General features: G+C 41.7%; 2 protein-coding genes and 1 long non-coding RNA gene across 6 annotated transcripts in view; 1 reads left to right on the plus strand and 2 right to left on the minus strand.

Annotated features, from left to right (window-relative positions):
- Nucleotides 1–233: 233 nt before the first annotated feature.
- On the minus strand, nucleotides 234–9,162 carry dctpp1 (dCTP pyrophosphatase 1). Of its 2 annotated transcripts, XM_028814946.2 has the most exons (4): nucleotides 9,046–9,162; nucleotides 5,139–5,263; nucleotides 1,552–1,662; nucleotides 234–1,056 (listed from the first exon to the last, which is right to left on the minus strand). In XM_028814946.2, the coding sequence occupies exons 2-4, from the start codon at nucleotides 5,234–5,236 to the stop codon at nucleotides 828–830; spliced, it is 438 nt and encodes a 145-aa protein (XP_028670779.1). In that variant the 5' UTR covers nucleotides 5,237–5,263; nucleotides 9,046–9,162; the 3' UTR covers nucleotides 234–827. The 2 variants fall into 2 exon arrangements, with proteins under 2 accessions (XP_028670779.1, XP_051790685.1); XM_051934725.1 differs by lacking the exon at nucleotides 9,046–9,162 and having other exon boundaries at nucleotides 5,135–5,251.
- A 5,634-nt stretch (nucleotides 9,163–14,796) lies between these two features.
- Nucleotides 14,797–16,519, minus strand: LOC127529820 (uncharacterized). Its single transcript, XR_007936441.1, has 3 exons — nucleotides 16,245–16,519; nucleotides 15,482–15,570; nucleotides 14,797–15,401 (listed from the first exon to the last, which is right to left on the minus strand). It is a non-coding gene; the product is annotated as an uncharacterized LOC127529820 (long non-coding RNA).
- Nucleotides 16,520–21,021: 4,502 nt separating this feature from the next.
- The window catches only part of LOC114661759 (nicotinate-nucleotide pyrophosphorylase [carboxylating]-like), a 188,100-nt gene continuing 187,111 nt past the window's right edge, over nucleotides 21,022–22,010 (plus strand). For 2 of the 3 annotated variants that reach the window (XM_051934715.1, XM_028814948.2), the window contains exon 1: nucleotides 21,022–21,285. The gene's annotated coding sequence lies outside the window, so the exon portion shown is untranslated. Of the gene's footprint in view, nucleotides 21,286–21,388; nucleotides 21,475–22,010 lie in introns of those variants that run through there. The other variant, XM_051934716.1, reaches the window with a different exon arrangement.

Consider the following 22,010-nt stretch of genomic DNA (forward strand, 5'->3'; position numbering starts at 1 on the left):
CTGTGTGTTATTTAGTTTTCATTCATGTAACCCAAACACACAGTATCAATTACTTCTGTCCTTACAGTGTTTGGTCTGCACGGCCTGAGGTCAGTACAGGAGTGCTGGTCACCCATTCTCATTTTATTTTTTTGTAATTGTATGATATCGTGTATGTAGGTAACTCTGGAAAATGGCTACTAAACCAGCAATTCTGAACATTTTGGAGTAACAAAGCAAAACAAGCAGTCAGATTTAAGCAGCCGACCTGGGCAGGTAAACATTTAATCTACACATACACATGGACACAACATGGACACATGCATCTGTATATATGCCACTCAGCAAAGAAGAGCCAGCTCTAACTATCTAGCCTTGCATTTTACTCGACTCGCCTCCAACTTTAAGGATTTCTTGTTTTTAAAAACAACACAAACGCTCCACGAGGCTTGAGCAGCTCCAGCTCTCTCAAAGAGCAACTAAGGGAACTGGAATTTATAAAACAAAACCATCGCTAAATGCCACACATGTTGAGGTCTTACTTAAAAGGTTTCCGCCTCATCCGTTACATTCAACCCTGATATGAAAACTGACGCTGCATTATTCTCATCAGTAAAATTGTAAAAATATATATAATAAAAATTTGTGGAACTGAACATTTCTGAACTATTAGAATAAAAGGAAGTGCTGCTGGAGGCCGTTCCCACTCAGAGCACAGACAGACAGACAGACAGACAGACGAGTGGACCTTCCGCTCACACGGGATAAAAGCACAGCGTCCCTCCATTTAAGCAGGTCAAAAACCGACTTCCCAAGAGTTGGTCTCTTTACTCCCACACACCACATTTTCATTCCTGGTACTCGGTGTATTTTTTGGCCGAGCCTTGCACTTTGTTTGCGGGATATTTTTGCCTGTTGAGAGCCATCTTGTCCAAGACAGCTTGCGGTAGGTCAACGTGGCACTTCTCTGCCAGCTCAACCAGATAGATGAGGACGTCACTAAGCTCATGAGACAGCTGCTCCTTTTCCTTGCCTGACCAATCGGGCAGTCCCTCGGCCACTTCTCCTTTCCACTGGCTGGGTGGGGTGGGAGAAAAAACAAAATAAAATTAAAAAATAAAATAAAAATCGCCATTACGTCCTGTTGGTAGAAGGATGCATGTTTGAGAGAGGAGGCCCCGCTCTACAGTGTCATGACAGAGTGCCAGGCGGAAGAGCTCAGTAACGAGGACTAACCTCACTTTACTTTACAGACCTTCACCCACAGCTTGAGCACATCCAGTTAGAAAATGCAACAAATTATTTCAAACAATATGTAAAAACAAAACAGGAATTCAAAAAAAATTCAAAACCAAATGCTGTGTCAAGGGCTAAAGACGACGGACACACACGCAGTGCATGGATTCCCAGAGCTCTACTTAATCAGCACACAAAACTTTGATTCATTCGGGAAATTAAATGACTAAGGCCTCCCCCCACCATGGCCATTGTCACTGGTGTCACACAATGCAGGAGCTTGCAAGCTGTGCACCCCACCCAAGAATGAACATGCTGGTAGTGATGAATACTCACAATAATTCTGCCACCTCGCCAACTTCCCCAACTAAAGCTAAGAGCAGGTTACGAGGCTGGTGAAATTGGTTCCAGTCCCGCTCATCGGTGAAATGCGCCTGCATTTTCCGGCTTAAAAAGAAAAAAAGGAGACAAACCAACTTGTGAGAGTCAGAGAGATGAGATGAGATAAAACACATAGCAGCCTGCACAAGGGCTGATAAACAAAGGAGGAGTCTAAACATTTCCTCCCAAAGCTCGTCCCAGAGGATGCCATCATTCAAATGTGATAAAGAGACCGTGCAGGGAGTAGCGTTGTGTGATCCCCATCCTGATTCCGAGCCCGAGGGACCCACCTGGTCACAACTCTCTGGCCCTAACACCACCACATGCCCGCTGTTCATAGTGGTTCAGTTTTCATCAATGGCTGGTGCTCACCACGAGCAGGAAGTAGCCACTCGTCAATCTTTATTTCCTTACATATACAACTGCCCAGAAGACTTGCCGAACGCCATCACCAACGAAGAGAGTTTCACTGCGGGCAACCTCAGACCCATCATGGGCAGAAACGGCGTCACCAGGCAGATCCTGAACATCGGGGACACCTGTTATGACCATGCTCCGGTCACAAGTTGGGAGTGTGTTCAAAAACGGAAAGCAGCAAATGGACAATTAGACAAGCCAGGGAGAAGTCCTAGAACGATCAAGGGAAGGCGCCCTGGACTAACAAACATTCAAGTGGTGTGTAGTTCTAAACCCTTCTCAACTGTTAGGCCGACTCTGTGGCTACTTTCATCCTTTTTAAAATGGCCACCTGCAAACACCCTTGTGTGGTCATTTTTAGGGTCTTGTGATAGGGCCAAACATCTGTAATGGCATTGGAACAGCAGCTTTCCATTTTTACTTTGCAACTGGCTAAGGTGCAGACAACATGAAACAAACCTGTGACAGAACAAGGGCCTGGCTGGCAGAGAGACGGGTAGGAAGTTTAACCATGTAACGGCCGACTTCTTCCTTGGATCACAAGCCGTACTCCTAACAAGTTGTCTTACTTTTCCCGACACGATGAAACAACCAGACAACAGTAACAGATAAGTAAAATTGGGTATATTTTAAAATGAAGACAAATATTCAATTATATATATGCACGCACAAAAAACCACTATGCCAAAAACATCAGTGATTAATTACTATATAAGAACACGAATATTCAAATATTTACATGGACCCTCCCTTGCCCCTAAACAATAAACAAAAACACGCAATACAAATACAAACACGGATTAGGTAAATACAGCAATTGTGAATTTCCCCTTGGGATTAATAAAGTATCTATTAATTGAAATGTGGTGAAAAAATGAGTCCAAAATAAAAGTCCGGCAGTACCGATACTGGCTGTAGTGTTATTGTACTCCTTTCCGAAAACAAAACGACCTCACCGTGAAAAGTCCTGGCGATGCCAGGTATGAATCCAAACCCCAGGGTTTCTCGGCTCTGGCTGTCGTGATGTCGAATCGGTGGTTGAAAAAGAAAGCAAGCGGTGAAATGATGCAATAAACGGCAGTAATGAGTTTGAAAATGATCGGGTAAATTGTCTCCTTTCTCCCCTCGACTTCTGTCCTCTTTTTTTAAATGCAAAATGTCCCGGATATATCTGGCGAGTTAACAGGTGATTTCTGTCTCGGGGTTGCGGTCTCTCTCCCATCATCCTTCCCCTCTGCACATGTACTGACACACATTTAACGGACAGTAAACGGGACGTTTTTGGGTTGAATAAGACAAGCCAGCCTTCATTTTTTAAAAACTTGCTCATAGCTCTGAACTGCTTGAAGTGAGTGCCCCCTTGTGGACTAAAGTGTAATACACAATTTGTCAAGTTCCATATTACTGGTTAAATCAGCATTTTCCCCAATTAAGCATAAAATGGCAAAACAAGCACACAAGCTAGGAGTCCTAAAAGATTAACTTTCCTGTAAATTATCATCCTCATCATCTTCATTACAACTGGCCTGGTGAGGGCTGCTGTAACAACATACCACATTGAACTGACCAGGGTACCCTCATCTTCATCAACCTGTTAAAGCTCCTAAGTGGGAATACCCAGATGCTCCCAAGTTGTGATCAAAATATAAGTTTAATATGTCACTGTGCTCTGTGCAAATATTTTAAATCTGCTTTTCATTCTACTCATAAAGCCAGACTGAGCACACAGGAGTTCACCATATAAAAAACTGCTAGGCAAGCATTTTAAGACAAGACAAGTTAAGGACAACTGCGAAATGGGCAACATGCACTACTTCTGTGTGTCGAACTCAGCGTGGAATTGTATCCTCTGTTTGCCTTGTTTGGAATGGCATGATTCACCTAAGTGGGGGCCTGCACATGGAGAAAGAGGCCTTGGAATATTGCCCGGCACACCTTTGAAGCTGGGAGATAACGTCATCCGATCCTGAAAATCCTTCCAACGTAGAGAAATGAAAATGGCAGACTGTGTACATATACATATATATTATTTGTCTAACGGATTTAGATCTGGTTGTTTTCTAGAATTTGCTTGAATTTTCCGGTAGATTTTGCGACTTCTCTCACCGCACTAAGTACCAGAGTCTGCTTGCCGTACCGATGTATTTTATGCAAATCCAACAGAGTGGCTGTGGGCCAAGAACAGGGAGGCGGGGCCTTCCTCATTCACTCGCCAGCCTCTGTTCGAGTTAGTCGACATCTCGCCACATACTGGAGCGCACCTTGCTTCCACTTAACTGACGATACCCGTTATCTACTGATTGTTAAGGAGTAATGTTCGCCGTTTTACAGAGAGAGAGGCTCCATGTGTTTTAGACGGTAGCTGCCGATTGCCAGAGATATCACGGTCATATGCTTTTCTCCCCTTGCGAGGAACGCTTTCCCGTCAGAGCTTAACACAATCAGATACAGTGCCAACGTCTATTGATTTGTAACGTTTATCCTGTTTCATTACTATGTGGGTGCTGCCATGGGGTACAGCTAGTAGTTAAAGGCATATGCCATATTTCTTTTTAAATTGAGCTCAGAGAGAAACCACCAATATTTAATAACCCAAAAGGACAGAGAAGGGGGAAAAGGATGAATGGAGACAGCCTGAGGTCAGAGAAGGGGGAGCAGGTAGGAAAGAAGAGAAAGCAAGGAATCATAATGAGGGACAAGTTACGAGAAATATTGGTGGCTACAGAAAGGGCCTGCAAGATGCCAGCTGGAGTGGGGAGTCAGAATAAGCAGCGGACGAGCCGTTTTCAAGTAAGGTCAAGATGATAAATGGTTATATAAACTAACTTTTGGCTTGTTTGGGGCTCAGCTCAACTTGCCTTACTTGGGTCGAGTCCACGTTATTGTTTATTGCAATAAAACTAATTACTCTGTTTGCCTGTCCTTCGACTCCCAGAGCCTTCTTTCAATGTGAAAATCTCCAGTGCATTTTATGCAGCACTGGGGCCTTAAGCAAGGCCCTTAGCCTGAAAATTGTCTCCAGGGGTGGCTGACTCATACCAAATACCCAAAAAAATACTAGACCTTTTTGCGGGGCAAATGAATGAAACAAACCAATACATAAATATAACTCAAACCACACCTACATGTCTTCAAGAGTGGGATGTTGGCTGAAAGTGAATCTCTGCTCCTCTGGCTGTCCATTTTCAAGAATGGTAGGACTTGGTTCTGTAGTCTTTGCCATTAGAAAGAGACAAAAAGAGTGAACCACCTGTTCAATTGAAAGAAAAATAAAATGTTATTTACATAACTCTGTGCACGGTACAAATTGTTTTTTTTTTTAAAGGAGTATTTATTAAAGAGAGCACTGCACTTTTTGGACACCATTTGCTTTTTGATGGCTTTCATAAAAGCACTGTGCTCACTTTAGCACCTACCCCTTGCTTTGAGCAAGCATCCCCATTTGCTGGGCTCATCCCCTTAGGTGCAACTGGTAGCGTGGAGCCGACCTGCACTGCCACAGCCATATTGGCAGATTTTTTTGACAAACATGAGGATTTGAAATTGATGGCAGCACTTCAAATTCCTAGCGCCTTGCAGTAGGTAGCGTGGTCTACTGTTTAAAGCCTGGGATAGTAAGCCATGTCACTTCTGCTTCAGCCAAGTCACCGAACCCTCCAGAACCAATATTGTCATGATATGCCAAGAACTAAACCGCTAACGTCTTAACATTACATTTACTAAGCTGAATGTGTTGCCCAATGTGGCAGAAACCTGGCAGAACAGCAAAAACTGTTATTAGTGACACAAATCCACTTGTGAAACAGCAAAGAAACCCACAGAAAGAAAAGATGAAGATTACTGGGAACTGGCACTTTAAAAAGGAAATAATTCTTATGTTCTGCAACATTCAATAAAGTATTGTCTGCCTGTAATTTGGGTTTGGATTACGGGGAATTCACAGCAACAATTGTCAGCGATGTTTCTTTGATACCTGATCCTACTGCATGAGCCAAAACAGAACAGATTTAAAACTCGCATCGAGGAAGTAACGTTGCCACTCTGTGTTTAAACTACACAAAGCATTTGCATGCTTGTGTACCGAGAAGACAAAACATCACTTTAATAGGCAATTTCTAAAAAGCAAGCGTTTATCACTGCAGGCGAGGCCAAGGTCATCAGTAAGGGGGAAAGACAACAAAATCAAAAAAATCAAAGCCATGGACAGTGACAACGTCACTTACAGCAGAGGTTGTCAAGTTCAGCGTCTGAGTATCTGGGTTTGCAACTGCAAGTTTCAACCCCAGGAATTTTTTATTAGGATTCTTTTCTTAATAATAGAAGCCATGAGAAAATGTACAATGTCATTATTTTTTGTTGTTTTCTCAACAAAACAAATTTTGCTCCTGGACTGCCTGCTAACACAATACAAGGACAGCAACTTATGAAAATGTATGTGATACGTACACAAACGTAAGTGCGCTGTATTTGCGTCATGCGTTTCTGCTAGCAGCGTATTCATATTGGAGGACTTGCTATATGTCTGCTCTGCATTGATTTTTAGGGCAAACCCAAAACCCACCCCAAAGATACAGGAGTTTTATCATTGCTGCCCATGTGCCAAATGCACATTTGGTCCCCCTTTTTGGTCTTCAGAGTCTCCCGATTTGAAATTGATGGCTGCAGTTCAAATTCCTAGTGCCTTTTAGTAGGTTTAAAGCCTGGGATAATAAAAGCCTGCCCTGCGGTGGGCTGGCACCCTGCCCGGGGTTTGTTTCCTGCCTTGTGCCCTGTGTTGGCTGGGATTGGCTCCAGCAGACCCCTGTGACCCTGTATTTGGGATATAGTGTGTTGGATAATGGATGGATAATAAAAGCCATGTCACTTCTGCCTCTGCCAAGTCATCGAACCCTCCAGTGCCAATAGTCCTAGTGCCTCTCGGTCCAAACAGGATTGTACTTCACACACACACACACACACACACACACACACACACACAAGATCTTAAGCGACCCAAAATTCAGCCATCCTAAAGTATCCAAAAAAGCTAAAATATTAAGTTACATTGCAGGTGACGCTAAGATTCACATTGTGGGAGGGAGAACAATTTTATTTTTTTCTTTCAGTGGGGACCCCAGGAACGCACCCAGCTTTGGCCCGACTCACACACACTCACAGACACACAGTTAAAACAGCAGATTAAATCAAGAATAATGTAATGCTAGGGAGCTTTGCTCGCCAACCCCTTAACTCCGCTTGCACTTCACGCCGTTGTGAAGAGGGGGGCTGAACGCACCCCAAGGAGATGCGTCTGCTCCTCCGAAACCCCTCTTAAACTGTGACACAATGGGATACAAATACATTTTTTTTTACCTCCTCTTTGCTCAATCAGCTACTGGCTTGCTGCTGCTGCTTCTGTTCTGTGTGATCGCCATTTCAGGCGGTGCGTCCAACGTTTAAAAGCCTGTACAGCACCTGTCCTCAAACACTATGCAATCTCTTTTCAAATTTTCCGTTATTTCACGGAGTAATATTTTCCGTTTGTTTGCGCTAATGTGATCTTTTCACTCATTTTTTTGAGACTTTCCAATTTTCCTACTTCTATTATCTCTAACCTGCTCTGCATGTGTATAATGGGACTAGCTTACAAAGGCTGCAAGTTTGACGTGAAAGAGTCTCTCTGTTCCTCTTCAAAAGATCATGCCAGAAAAATGTCTCGTCCCAACATTTTTTTATGTAATAGAGAGATATCAAATGAAATATAAATATAAACAACAAATAAACAGCTAACCCTCCTTAGTCTCCTACAGCAATAAAAAATAACACACCTCAACAACGGGCCAGAATGATAAAACACTAATGACAAAGTCCAAAACACCATCCAAATATAGTGGCAACAGATAATGATAATGGATGAGAAAGAGAGTGGCAGAAATCCTGTGAACGGTTCACTATAAGCAATACAGTTTGTCTTACCGGTTACCCCGATGTGGTGGGGGGTGAGGAGACTGGGCGCGCGCTCCCTGTGACAAAGATGACACCAATCTGATCAATACTAGAGACACAAGAGACATTCAAATAGGTGAGACGGTGATGAAGATTCAGACCTCGGACATCAAGCTCTTTAAAGGACCCGCCAGGCTGATTATCTTCCTAATTGCCCCTGCGTCCTCCGCTACACCGCTAGGACAGCTGGGAAATGTAGTCCTTTAACTCCATAGTACGTACAGCTACAAGATGCTTTGGGAAAACATTTCATTTTCTCGAGATAAAATAAATTGCACGTCCTTTCTCAGCTTCCGTACTTGTGCGGTTATTTTCTAGGTTCGTGAATACATGTCTGTGTGTCGCAGTTGTCATTTGTAATAATTGTTTTTTTACACCTCATTATTGTTATCTGTAATTTTGTGTTTGTATACTTGTGAATTAAAAAAAAGTATTTAAAAAAATGTGTGTGCCTGTTTGCAAATCCAGAAACTGAACAAAAGTATAACTAGTTTGTAAAGTTTTGTTAATGTTCTTGTTATTTAAACATACTTACTAATAAGTGTACAAGTGGGTATCCCTCATCCCGCTGTGCTGCCCCTCTTTAGCATTCGGTGTTGTTTACTCTCCGATGGCTACTCGGATACGATTAAGACAGCAAACTCCACAGATAAAAGGGAACTGAACTGAAAACAGTGTTGAGCATTTACAGCTGTGGCAAAACAAATGTTTCTTATAAAAGTAAATATTATATTACTACACTTTCCGAAACACAATGATATGTTAAAAACAATGAGATTAATTAAAGATACTGCTTGGAACACAAACCTGAGGCCTCGGGGCGATGGACTGAACTCGACGAGCACCGGTCAACGGCGAAAGTGTGAAGAACTGTGAGGACTGCTCTCCGAAAACAGCCCAGTGTTGAAACAACGAAGTGTCCACATAACATTAGCTGCACGAAGCCACCGCGACTCAAAACGCTATCATCACCTTCAATAACGTCTACACTAAGAGACCGAAAGCGCTAGAAAACGATAAATAGCTTCATGCACAACCCTGTCTCACCTGAAGTCAACACTGTCAGCGAAACGTCCAACAAGCAGCTTCACTCCGCTTTCGGCTCCTCACTGAAGCTGACAGCCACGAGCAGTACCACACGCAGCAATTCCTCCCGCCGTGTCGCCAACGTTTTGGCGTCATCACTGAGCGCCTGATATTCTTTTCCCTGAAAGGATTCTACCACTGCCTGTCAAATTCTCTAACCCAATCAGACAGGTCAGGCAGTTGGGCGTGACCAATCAGAGAGTGGCGGGAACTAGTAATTAGACAACAGTTATTCCGGTTCATTGAACGGAGAAATCTGTAGGAAAAAAAAAAGGAAGCAAATCCAAAGATGTTTTTCTTTTATTGTTCTGGCTCACCTGTTAACGTCTTATTATGTATTGTTGATCCTAGTGACGGAGCTTGTGCTAGTCTTTCTAGGTTGTGTACGTAAGTATACATTTATTAAAACAGCTGAAGTTGACCGAAGTGCGGTGCAAATTAAAACAAAGTACCAATACCACACAAGAAAGGATACACAAACAATAGAAAGCAATACAATAGAAACAGACCACCAGCAGTACCAGAAATAGAAATTTAGAAATAGGCGATTTAAAAACATTTCTAAAAACATTAAGAAATAGGCGATCTAATAGAGTGTTTAGTTTAGCTTTAAAAACCTCAAGAACAATAACATTTATTTATATGGTACGTTTTCATACAAATGACGGAGCTCAAAGTGGAGTGGTGGCTCTGAGGCTAAGGATCTGCGCTGGTATCCCGAAGGTTGCCGGTTCGAATCCCCGTCACTGCCAAAAGAGATCCTGCTCTGCTGGGCCCTTGAGTGAGACCCTTGCTCCAGAGGCGCTGTACAATGGCTGACCCCAAGGGGTATGCGAAAACTAACAAATTCCTAATATGAGAAATTGTATAAGGTGAAATAAAGAACAAAAAAAGATGAAGAAAGAAAACAATATAAAAATAAAATTAGGCAATAAAAGTAAGGTCTGATGGCCAGGAAGGACAGAAAAAAAACAAAATAAAAAACTCCAGAGAATCTGACAAAAAAGCAAAATCTGCAGGCCACAAGACCACCCAGTCCCCAGTAGGCATTCCACCTCACATCAATGATCTCAATCAGTTCTCGTGGTTTTCAGGCGTCACGAGGAAGAATTTGATGATGATGGTCATGTGGACCTCAGGCCTTCAATCCATCAATGTAAGGACAGCACGGTGCCCTGATCAGGTGGCGGGGGCACAGATCGCCATCGCAGAGAAAGTAGGGCTGAGTACGGATTATGGAGCCAGGAAGAAAATGATAATTCAGTGCGTATACAGAATATCAGGGTTACACTGAAATGAAACTGTGAGAGCGCCATGTTACAATAAGGGATTTTTAGCAGTTTTTTAAAGTGCTCCACCATATTAGCCTGGCGAATTTCTATCCGTAAACTTGTGTTCCAGATTTTAGGTGCATAACAAAGTTGAACTCTTGGAATTCTAAGCAGACCCTCATTTGAAGCCCTAAGCTTACGATTTGGAGTATAAAGTGAGAGGCATTCTGAGATTATTGAAGGCTTTGTAAACTATAAGCCAAAGTCAATTCTAAATGGCACAGGTAACCAGTGTAGTGACGCTCAAACTGGCGTCATGCGCTCGGATTTTCTTTTCCTAGTTAAGATTCTGGCCGTTGTATTCTGCACTCGTTGCAATTGATTGGTGTCTTTCTTGGGTGGTCCTGAGAGGAGCGCGTTACAGTAATGCAGTTGACTAAAAACAAAAGCGTGAACTTATTTTTCAGCATCTTGCAATCTTATAAGGGGTCTAACTTTTGTTATATTTCTTAAGTGAAAAAAATACTGTCGTAGTGATCTGATTAATATGTGATTCAAAATTCAGGTCCGAGTCAATGGTTACCCCTAAATTCTTTACCTCTGCTTTGACTTTAAAGCCAGAAGAAACCGACGTGAGTTCCATAACTGGGGTGTTACACCTGAGGACGCTGGTCACATTAGAACATTGGAAAAACGGTGACAAGAACAGGCCATTCAGACCAACAAGATCATCCATTCAGTTTGTCTCAATTGTCCAAAATAGCATCAAGTCGAGTTTTGAAGGTCCCTAAAGTTCGGCCCCCCCACCACACTACCTGGTCATTTATTCCACGTGTCATTTGGGCCAAATCTGCCCTTAGCAAGTTTCCAATCGTTCTCCCATGTCCTGGTTAAGTTTTCAGATGACACCAAGATGGGTGGATTAGCAGATAATTTGGAATCCGTTATGTTGTCACAGAGGGACTTGGACAGCAGACAGGCTTGGGCAGAGTTGTGGACGATGAAATTTAATGTCAGTAAATGTAAAGAATTACACATAGGAAGTAAAAATGTGATGTTTGAATGCACAATGGGCGGTCAGGGAATCGAGAGTCCACCTCAAGAGAAGGATTTAGGAGTCATAGTGGACTCTAAGATATCGACTTCCCGACAGAGTTCAGAAGCCATTAAGAAGGCTAACAGAATGTGAGGTTATATAGCGCCTTGATGTGTGGAGTACAAGTCATAGGAGGGTCTGCTCAAGCTTTATAGCACACTGGTGAGGCCTCTTCTAGAGTCCTGTGTGCAGTTTTGGGCCCACCAGACATAGCAGCACAAGAGAAGGTCCAGAGAAGAGCGACGAGGCTGATTCAGAACTGCAGGGGATGAGTGATGAAGGAAAATTGAAAGAGCTGAGCCTTAAGGAGATGAAGAGGAGACCTGACTGAAGTGTGCAAAATGATGAAGTGAATTAGTCCAGAGGATCGAGACGGTTATTTTAAAATGAGTTCATCAAGAACACGGGGACACAGTTGGGAACTTGTTAAGGGTAAATTTCACACAAATGTTAGGAAGTTTTTCTTTACACAAAGAACAACAGACACTTGGAATAAGTGACCAAGTAGTGTGGTGGATAGCAATACGTTAGGGACTTTCAAAACTCGACTTGATGTTTTATTGGAAGAAATAAGTGGACAGGACTGGCAGGCTTTGTTGGACTGAATGGCCTCCTCTCGTCCAAAGTGTTCTAATGTTCTAATATCCTTGTTGATCTACTGTACTAGACAATGTGGGGACCTGATCCAGGTATTTAAAATCCTCAAAGGCATTGATGAGGAAGGTCATGCAACATTCTTTCAAGTTTAAAGGTGGATCACGTACTCGAGAACATGAGTGGAAATTACAGGGAAGTACATTGAGTTACTGGAGCCTTGGAGCACCTCATTACACAAAAAGCTGTGGGACTCTGGAACAAACCACCGAGGCGTGGAGTTGAAGCAGAAACCTGGAGACCTTTTAAGAAGGATCTGGATGAGATATTGGGGACAGCTTAACAATGAGCTAAACAAACGGGCTTGATGGACTGAATGGTCTCCTCTCGCTTGTCAAATGTCTTATGTATTCTTTCAGAATTTTAAACATTTTAATAACGTCACCTCTTAAGCTCTGGTGTTTCCAATGCGCACAAAGTCCCAATCCAGTGACCCAGAAATGCGATTGACAAACACGAAAGTGAGAATCCCACTAATTACCAAAACATAGAAAAAGCACAAGAACTCGCCGAAAACTCCCAGAATGCTTTCAAAATGAACCACCAGGAACTGTGGGAGACCCTCTGGATTTAAAGGGCATTGGCAGCTCTGTCGCTACCCGATCTGTGTGCCTACCAGATTTGCGCGCGCAGGCGTATTGAAAGCCTAGCATGCCGTAAAGTGTTCACGCATGCGTTAAACAGATTGGGCAGCACCGTAAAGTGAGCGATGACGTTTTCGTTCAATACGTATGCAATAACACACTCCGCATGTGCTTAATAATAAAAAAAAAATATATACTAAACATTTCGCTTTTCGGCACGGATCGCTCTCAACTGCGCATGTCGATACACAACGGGCAGTACAGTATTTTCGTTGAAATGCCGTAGTAGTTGACCATAATGATAATGTTATTAAATATTCATTGTACGTTCTGTTTTCACGGCTGAATTAAGCTTGTCATATTCCTCGTTATACACGTTGTTTATCACTGAGATCGCTTCGTTTAGTTTACATAGCACTTCTTTTTTCAGTTCCCATTGTACAAAGTATTTAACCATTGTATGTTATTATAGTCTACATATAAAAAATAAATGAGTTTTAAAAATAGATGTATTCAAGTACTTTATTGACATTGAGTAACGCAACGAAATTACTCGTGTCAACTTCACGTTGCATTTAAATTCCACTGTCAAATAGTTACGATATATAATAATACAATAAATATATAATGAACTAAAAACTGAGTAATCATACAAAATATGTTCAAAATATTGGCAAGATGCCATATATAAAGTTAAAGTAACCAGGATGGATTATTATTGCATAAATGCACAGCAGTATAGATTACCTATACTACATTAATTGTACATGATCAATGAAAACGATTTCAGATTGAGGATATATACGAGTTCAGTAAGTTTATTGCAGCTGGAAAAAAGTTGTTTTTTTTTGTCCATTTGTAGCATACAGATTGATAATAATAATAATTCTTTGCATTTATATATCTGAAATGCCTGCCAGATGGGAGAAGCTCAAACAAGTTCTGTCCAAGATGAGTGTTCTCCTTGATGATGTGTTCAGCTCTTCTTACACAGGGAATCTTGTATCGATGATCAAGTGATGGCAGGTCAGTTCCATTGAACGTCTTGTGATGTTTTTATGATCCACTGCAGGGCTTTTTTGGCAGGTTTGGTGCAGTTGTTGTACCAGGCTTTCATGCAGTTAGTCAAAACAAGTGTGTATATATGTAAAAATGAACTGTTGATGCACTTTTCATCCCTGGAAAAACTCTTTAAAAATAACTTTACATATTATTATTAATGAAATACACACGTCATAGGGCATCAAGGTTTACAAAATTTTGTTGCGGTGATACTAGTGGATTGCATAAACAGTCTTTTTAAAGAAAAAGAAATCTTCATTTCATGTCTAACCCACATAAAGCACAACCCCAGCACCATCTTCTGTGATACTATTGCTCGTCTTGTACTCAAATTTAAATGGCTTTTATTCACCCATATAGTGTCTTAAATGTGAGTTAATAACTGAATAATGAAAAAGGAAACACTTTTCATGCAAATTTTATTGAATAAATGTTATGAGAACAACAAAAGTGAACAATGTGAGAACAATGCACCTAAAAAAAAACATTTGTCAAATGTACAAAAAAACCCAAAGAAGTAAAAAAAATCAGCACATAGCTTTAACATATTTTACCCAGAGCACAGAAAATTTAAAGTTACATTGTTTTGTTATTTTGATTATTAAAATTATTCCACAGATAACTTCTAACATATTTTAATACTAATAAAGCCCAAACTGCTAAACTGCTTAACAAATATATATAACTTTATCAAAACGAAAAAAATATATATACAATTTAAAAGTACACAAGAGGAAAATTGAAAGGTCCTTCTCCTTAAATATATCTGCTGGTCAGATGGCCCTGTTGAAGAACACATAAAGGTCCAGTTGGTCAGGATGTTTGACAAAACAACGTCTCAGGGTCACAAGGTCACAGCCTCCCCAGGCCCCTGTGGACATTCTCAGCCAGCATACTGTTGTGGTGTTAATCCAATTGCAGCTCCACTTCAAGAGGGTCTTCAGAAATCTTCTCTCTTCAGCACCACAGTCAGTTGCACAAGACTTGACCAGGGTGTATGGCAAAGGGCATCACTGGACAAAAAAAAGAAAAACAGCAAAAAAAAAAAAAAACCAATGGTTATTATCTGGTGTAAATCTTTCAGTGTATGCAGTTCCATTCATAAACCAGAAGTAAATCATAAACTGATAGAAATGGGAATTAAGCAGAGGTGAAGTTTAAAAATTGAGTTTTAAAAGTATTTGAAAGGTTTTTCATTTATAGCCGGCATTCTACATTTTTGGTGTACATGTGCAAGCTGCTTCACCAGTTCTTTCATAAGCAAATTAGTGGTTGTGGATTAAAGATTACACTGAGGAGTGTCGGGGGAGAGACAGTACCAAATACTGGAAGGGACTAAATTGTTCAGAGCTTTTTATGTAATGAATAGTATAGTACTTTAAAATCAATTGTGAAGGAGACAGCCATCCAGTTTATTAAAGCTAAGGTCAAGTAAATGAGCTTGGAATATGGAGAAAAACAAAATGTAAACAAAACAAGATCCATTACCCCAGAATACTTGGCAATGACGCAGTAGATTCAGACCCAAGACTCAAATGAAGGATTCTGGAAGCACTGGGCAGTAGCATCATCTTCTATTCCAACAGATATCACAGCATTCTCTCCTTCTTTAATTGCTGCCCTATCTTTCAGTTAAATTCTTCCACTTCACTAAGGCAAGTAAAATATAAAAATAATAAACAAGAAATATTTAAACACTTACTTCAAACATTCATAGACTTGACTTTTACCTGATACTGTATTCTGGGCCACCAAGAAATAAGTCTTCTGCCTCCTGTCCTGATACACCCTGTAGAGCAGCCAGGGCATGGATGATGGACTATCCAAAATTAAGAAAGAACAGAATACAAAAGTTGCTTGCATGTAACTGAAATCTGACCACATCACATTATAGTGAAGGCATACATACACCAATTACCCAGTAACAAAGCATAATACCCCGAAGAATGTGTGCTTTACTTTGCAAATGAAACAGCCTGGTTTTGTTTCTATTGAAACTCATACAACGAGAAAAACACAACAGTTACTGGGATTGCGAGGATTCACACACACACTAAAATATTGTGGTCTAATGTTGGGAGTTGCATAAGAAAAAACACATTTTAACATTCGTTAGTGGATACCAATTTACTTCTCTCTTTAAAAGAATTGTAAAATTTAGACACCTGATCTGAGATACATCTAGGCAGTTCAGATTTTCATATTCCCAAAAAGAGAAAACCTACTAATCCATTAATCAAGTATAAATCAGTAAATAACAGGAAAGTCCACCTGAGCAGTTTTTTTAATAACACAATTTATTAAAAGTTTTGCATATTTCAAAACATTCATGCGCGTTCATTGAAATCACCAGCCTATTTAAAACGGTAAATTTTGTAATATTCCAATTATTAAACAAAACGTCAGATAATCCTAACTATATCTAGATTATATTACAGTATATACTGTATTCTCAAAAATTGAAAAGCATTCAATAAACATTACACACAGTACCTTTAATCATAAAATTCACGGACACACGTCGTATTTCACTTCGCTCTCTGACCGTTAAATTGTTGCTAAATTCTTCCCGTAAAAGATATTCTTTCAAGTCGTTGTAAAATTGAAAAGTCTTCATTTTTTCAAGAAGTGAAAATTATTCTTCTGCCAGGAGAAAAATTCAATATGCTCCTATTCTCTACAGCGTTCTTCTTTCTCCTTCTCACTCGAATGGCGAAAGTTCTATTTGTTAATGCAGACCGAGAAATTAAAATCCCGTGGTAACTTTTTTTCTCATGTGTCGTAAAACATTGGACATGCGCAGAACAAATCGGACAGCGTCGTGAAATGAATTTTAATTAAGCAGAGAGCGCGTGCGCGAGACAAATCGGATGGGGACTCCTGTCGCAAAGTAAAAGAAACGCAGATCGTGCAGGGTCGTAATAGTTAAGCTATGCGCCTGCGCACGCAAATCTGGTAGGCACGCAGATCGGGTAGCGACAAGCTCCTCGCGCTGTTCAGCAGGTGGCACGGAACATCACCCTGGTACTAAAATGTAAACACAAGCAATGGCATCAGGAATCAAAAAATGAACAAAGTCGGACAAGGAACCCTAGTCGAGACCAGGCACTGTAAAGGCGAGCGCAGCCCACAGTCCCTTGCGGTTCATTTCAATGTGCTAAGGAGTCGGCGAGTGCTGATTGTCTCTTTCCCTTGTGCTTATTGTAATTGAAATAACAAGCAGGAAATGACATGGTGGAACTGACGTCATCAGGAGTGGCCGGGAGTGAAGTCATCATGGTAGCCCCTCCCCTGAAAGAGTGATGTCATCAGAGATGGCTGGAAGTGACACCATCATGGTAGCGTCGGAAGTGATGTCATCAGAGATGGCCAGGAAGTGACGTCATCATGGTAGCCCCCTGAAAGAGTGATGTCATCAGAGAAGGCCTGAAATAATGTCATCATGGTGGCGCCGGAAGTGACGTCATCATAGTAGCCCCTGAAAGAGTGATGTCATCAGAGATGGCTGGGAAGTGACGTCATCATGGTAGCACCGGAAAGTGATGTCATCAGAGATGGCCGGAAGTGACGTCATCATGGTAGCACCGGAAGCAATGTCGTCGGAGATGGCCGGAAGTGACGTCATCATGGTAGCACCGGAAGTGATGTCATCAGAGATGGCTGGGAAGTGACGTCATCATGGTAGCCCCCCGAAAGAGTGATGTCATCAGAGAAGGCCTGAAATAATGTCATAATGGTGACAATGGAAGTGATGTCATCAGAGATGGCCAGAAGTGACATCATCATGGTAGCACCAGAAGTGACGTCATCAGAGATCATCATGGTAGCCATGGAAAAGAGTGATGTCATCAATAATGTCAAGCAGTGACATCATTATGGCCGTGCCGGAACTGACATTGCTGTGCAGGAACTGGAAGTGACATCACAGAAGTTGCGTGTGGTGTTGTTGCAGCCATTTTAAAAGGTAAGTGCGTTCTTATTTTTATTCTTTATTTCTGTCAGCAAAGAGAAAGAGACATCAGCGCACATAACCAACCCTCAACCTCACGAAGTACCACTCACCTTTGGACTTGATGGCTGCTTGTGTGACAACTGAAAGAATCTGGTGGTCACTCAGACCTTACAATACAGCCCGCCGAATGTAAAGGTTTCTTTTACACACGGAGGCGGCGCAAAATGGTTCTAAAGGAAGCAGGCCAATGGAGGATCGATGGCGTTGAAATCAGACGCATCTCCTCAAGTTCCCCAGTCAAGTATCTGGTGGATGAATATGGAACCCCGTTATGGGACCGTAATGGACGACTTAGTGGCCAAGACTAGCCAGTGGATCACGAGAGCGCAGCAAAAGACTGCTCTGTTAAATCAATGTGGCCTGTGGGCAAACATTTCAAAAAGCACCAACCAGACGAAGGTAAAGTCCAAAGACAGGCCTGGGGGGTTGAATGGAGGAAGTCAGCCAAGAGAAGCAGCCAAAAGTGTAAACAGGGAAGATGTCAGACGGTGGATCAAAAAACACTTGGCAAGAAGTAAACAAGTGGAAAGGTCAAAAAAACAAAACGACTTCCAGAGAAGAAAGCAAACAAACCACTTAGTGGGGGGGCACTGGAGATGGACTTTGGTCATGGAACACGATGTCCAGGTCTGAACTCCGCTAAGCGATGTTCCTGGACATTCTGTCATGTGCTGGGTTGCCTATTTTCTGTTTTGCCTTTATATCAGGGAACTTCTAAAAACCCCCAAAATGCCCAATTTCATATGCAAAGGACCGTTCCCGGGATGAAATGGCTTCTTGTCAAACAATCGGCCCTACGAGGAACCACAGGACCAGCAAAGATCTGCTGAAGAGCCGTGTCCAGGTGAACGTATCTGTGGGCCTTGTGTGATGGAGAGCAGGGCCGTTTATTGTACTTGTGCCCACTTCTACTGGGGCACGAATCAAATCCCCCTGACCCTGAACTGACAACGTTATGTTGGCATGATCATATCGGTGCCAAGGCTGGGGGGGTCTTGGCAGGGTGGCAGTCGTCAAGCTCTGTGTGTTTCCATGGCCAGGCTGGATTGTGTATGGGGGGGGGGTTCTAGAAGGATCTATGCCCCCCCACCATGAAAATATCTTAATGCAGCTGTGTGTGTGTTGATTATCATCATCATCATCACTGGCGTGACTTCAAGTGGCACGGCGACTCGGCACACTGCACTTTGCCTCCTGATCTCTATGGAGGAATAGTTTGGATAGAAATGACTTTATTTAATAAATAAACATGTAATTAGGATTAAGGTTAGTGATGTGAAATGTGACAATAAATAAGTAAATGTGTCACCAAGTCTCGGTGCTTACTTCTTTGTGTATTAATGTCATGATTTTTTATTTCAGTGACGCCACTCGTCAGAGTTGAGAAGGCGGGCTCTAGCGAGTTCTGTGCTTTGATTGGTGACTCGCTAGTAGAGTGGAGATACAGTTTGGCCATCAGGTGCCACATTTACTGGAGACACTTCAGCATTTCTTACAAGTGGGTGGCCACCAATCAAAACACAGTACTCACTAGAGCCCGCCCTCTTACCTTTGACGAGTGACACTGACAGTTTTCCTTTCTGGGTTTATTTTATGCTGCATATGGCGTCACCGAAATAAAGAAATAATTACATAATTTTAAACAAAAAAAAAAAAATATATATATATATATGTGCGTGTGTGTGTGTGTATTTCATGACACATTTAATTATGTGTACACATTTCATGCTATTGTTATTTATTGCCACATTTCATAGTACTTTTATTTATTTGCGGATTTATTTAATTAGCTGTGCTACCTGTCCGAGTAATCAACGTTGACCTCAGCATTAACATTTGCAGTGCACCATCTATGGGAATGTATTTTGTAATGATTGTACTAATAAAATGCATTGCATTGGTCATTCCAACAGATGGCATATCACAAGCATTTGTAGTAATAAAATGTATTACAACAAATGTTTGTGATGTGCCATCTGTTGGAATGACACATGCAATGCATATGTCTCTGTTATATGCCACTTGGTATGACATTCATAAAAGCAGTGTTCATGCTTGTGATGTGCAATCTGTTGGAATGGCACATGCAATGCATATATCTCTGTTATATGCCACTTGGTATGAGATTCATAAAAGCAGTGTTCATGCTTGTGATGTGCAATCTGTTGGAATGACACATGCAATGCATATATCTCTGTTATATGCCACTTGGTATGAGATTCATAAAAGCAGTGTTCATGCTTGTGATGTGCAATCTGTTGGAATGACACATGCAATGCATAGATCTCTGTTATATGCCACTTGGTATGACATTCATAAAAGCAGTGTTCATGCTTGTGATGTGCAATCTGTTGGAATGACACATGCAATGCATATATCTCTGTTATATGCCACTTGGTATGAGATTCATAAAAGCAGTGTTCATGTGTGTGATGTGCCATCTGTTGGAATGACACATGCAATACATATATCTCTGTTATATGCCACTTGGTATGAGATTCATAAAAGCAGTGTTCATGTTTGTGATGTGCCATCTGTTGGAATGACACATGCAATGCATATATCTCTGTTATATGCCACTTGGTATGAGATTCATAAAAGCAGTGTTCATGTGTGTGATGTGCCATCTGTTGGAATGACACATGCAATACATATATCTCTGTTATATGCCACTTGGTATGAGATTCATAAAAGCAGTGTTCATGCTTGTGATGTGCCATCTGTTGGAATGACACATGCAATGCATATATCTCTGTTATATGCCACTTGGTATGAGATTCATAAAAGCAGTGTTCATGTTTGTGATGTGCCATCTGTTAGAATGACAAAGTCAGACAGCAACCAGATGATAAGCACACAGATGCACAATCATTTATCCTTTTGTTAAGGTGGATTTTGTTCAAAATATTCAATCCTTGCCTCCAGTGTCTAAGGCAACAAACATGCGCTGGATGAATAAAACAGTCGAGGTGACCTCCACCGTGCTACCCTGCGGGCCACTTAAGAACAGAATGCAGAATTAAACAAAATGTAGCATTTTCACCCTTACACTTTGATGTATTAGCGACCAGAATGACATAATGAAGAACTCCTCGTAAGCTCAAAGTCAAAAGCGACCGTGCTTTGGCGACACACCTTTCAAGCCTCCATAAGGTGTCATTAGACACCATGTGACACGCCGCGTTGGAACCGAGCCCCTTTTTCAAATCAGAGACAAGGAATCGGTCTTCTCTTTTAATGAAGTCGACCATTCGCGCCCCCGCGTCTCTAATTCTCATTCCTCTCCAGCGTTAACTTTCAGCGACCACCCCCACCGGATTCCTCAGTGTCCTGACACCCACCCCCCATGTCCTTAAGAGTCCAAGCGATCTTCCGGAGCAGGCGTTCATTCGGCCAGCCGCGTGCGGTCTGCAGACGCCGTTGAGGAGTTTTGAATTCGAGCCAAAGTTTTGGTGCCAGCGGGTAAAGTTTCGTCAGAGAGGACGAAGTCGCGCCCGCGACACAAGACAGTTGTGCGATAAGGTAACGCTACTTTCATTTTATCTAATTAAAAAAAAATCTGATTTGATAGGGCAGGAAAACTAAACTACACCCGCCCCTCGACACGCTTAACAGCCGGTGGCGGCTGCTGCTGGTGGGTGGGTATCGTAGCAGAAACTCGGCCACTTGGCTCTCGACCGGAGAGGCGATTTCGTGTTACAACCTGCACAGGTGGGAGTTGGGAACAAAAATATAAATCAGGTGTTCAAACCCCCTTAATATCTGAGAGGATGGCAGCTTGTGCTTATTCCGAGAAGACGACTCGCTTCTAAGGCGCCGTGTAATGAGAGATGGAGAAGTAAAGTCGGCTAAAGTTCCGTCCATCCTCCCTTTCTTTGATAGTCGCGACGTGCGAGCAAATGTTAATTAGCTGGCAAGAAAGAAAGAAAGAAAGAAAGAAAGAAAGAAATTCAGCCATCTGAAGGAACGGGTATATTAGTTCGGCAAATTTAAAGATCGACGACAGGGGAAAGCAAACCGTTGGCACATTTTTAATAGCCTGGCAATGTTATGTTAGTTATTTATAATTAAAACTTGAAGTTACTTTAAATACAAAATTTCTGGAAAAATTTATTAGCAGTTAAAATACAAACAGCCGGGAATTCACAAAAGTCTTAAAACAATATCTATCTATCTATCTATCTATCTTATAGTGCCTTTCATATCTATCTATCTATCTATCTATCTATCTATCTATCTATCTATCT

Source organism: Erpetoichthys calabaricus, chromosome 12, assembly GCF_900747795.2.
Source record: "Erpetoichthys calabaricus chromosome 12, fErpCal1.3, whole genome shotgun sequence".
NCBI lineage: Eukaryota > Metazoa > Chordata > Cladistia > Polypteriformes > Polypteridae > Erpetoichthys > Erpetoichthys calabaricus.

Bases quoted from the DNA above. Each gene is read 5' to 3' on its own strand.
- dctpp1 (XM_028814946.2), bottom strand. From the start codon at position 5,236: ATGGCAAAGACTACAGAACCAAGTCCTACCATTCTTGAAAATGGACAG. The intron at 1,663-5,138 runs GTAGGTGTGGTT...TTTCTTTTTAAG, and splicing joins CATCCCACTCTTGAAGACAT to CCGGAAAATGCAGGCGCATT. The intron at 1,057-1,551 runs GTGAGTATTCAT...CACCCCACCCAG, and splicing joins GGCGAGGTGGCAGAATTATT to CCAGTGGAAAGGAGAAGTGG.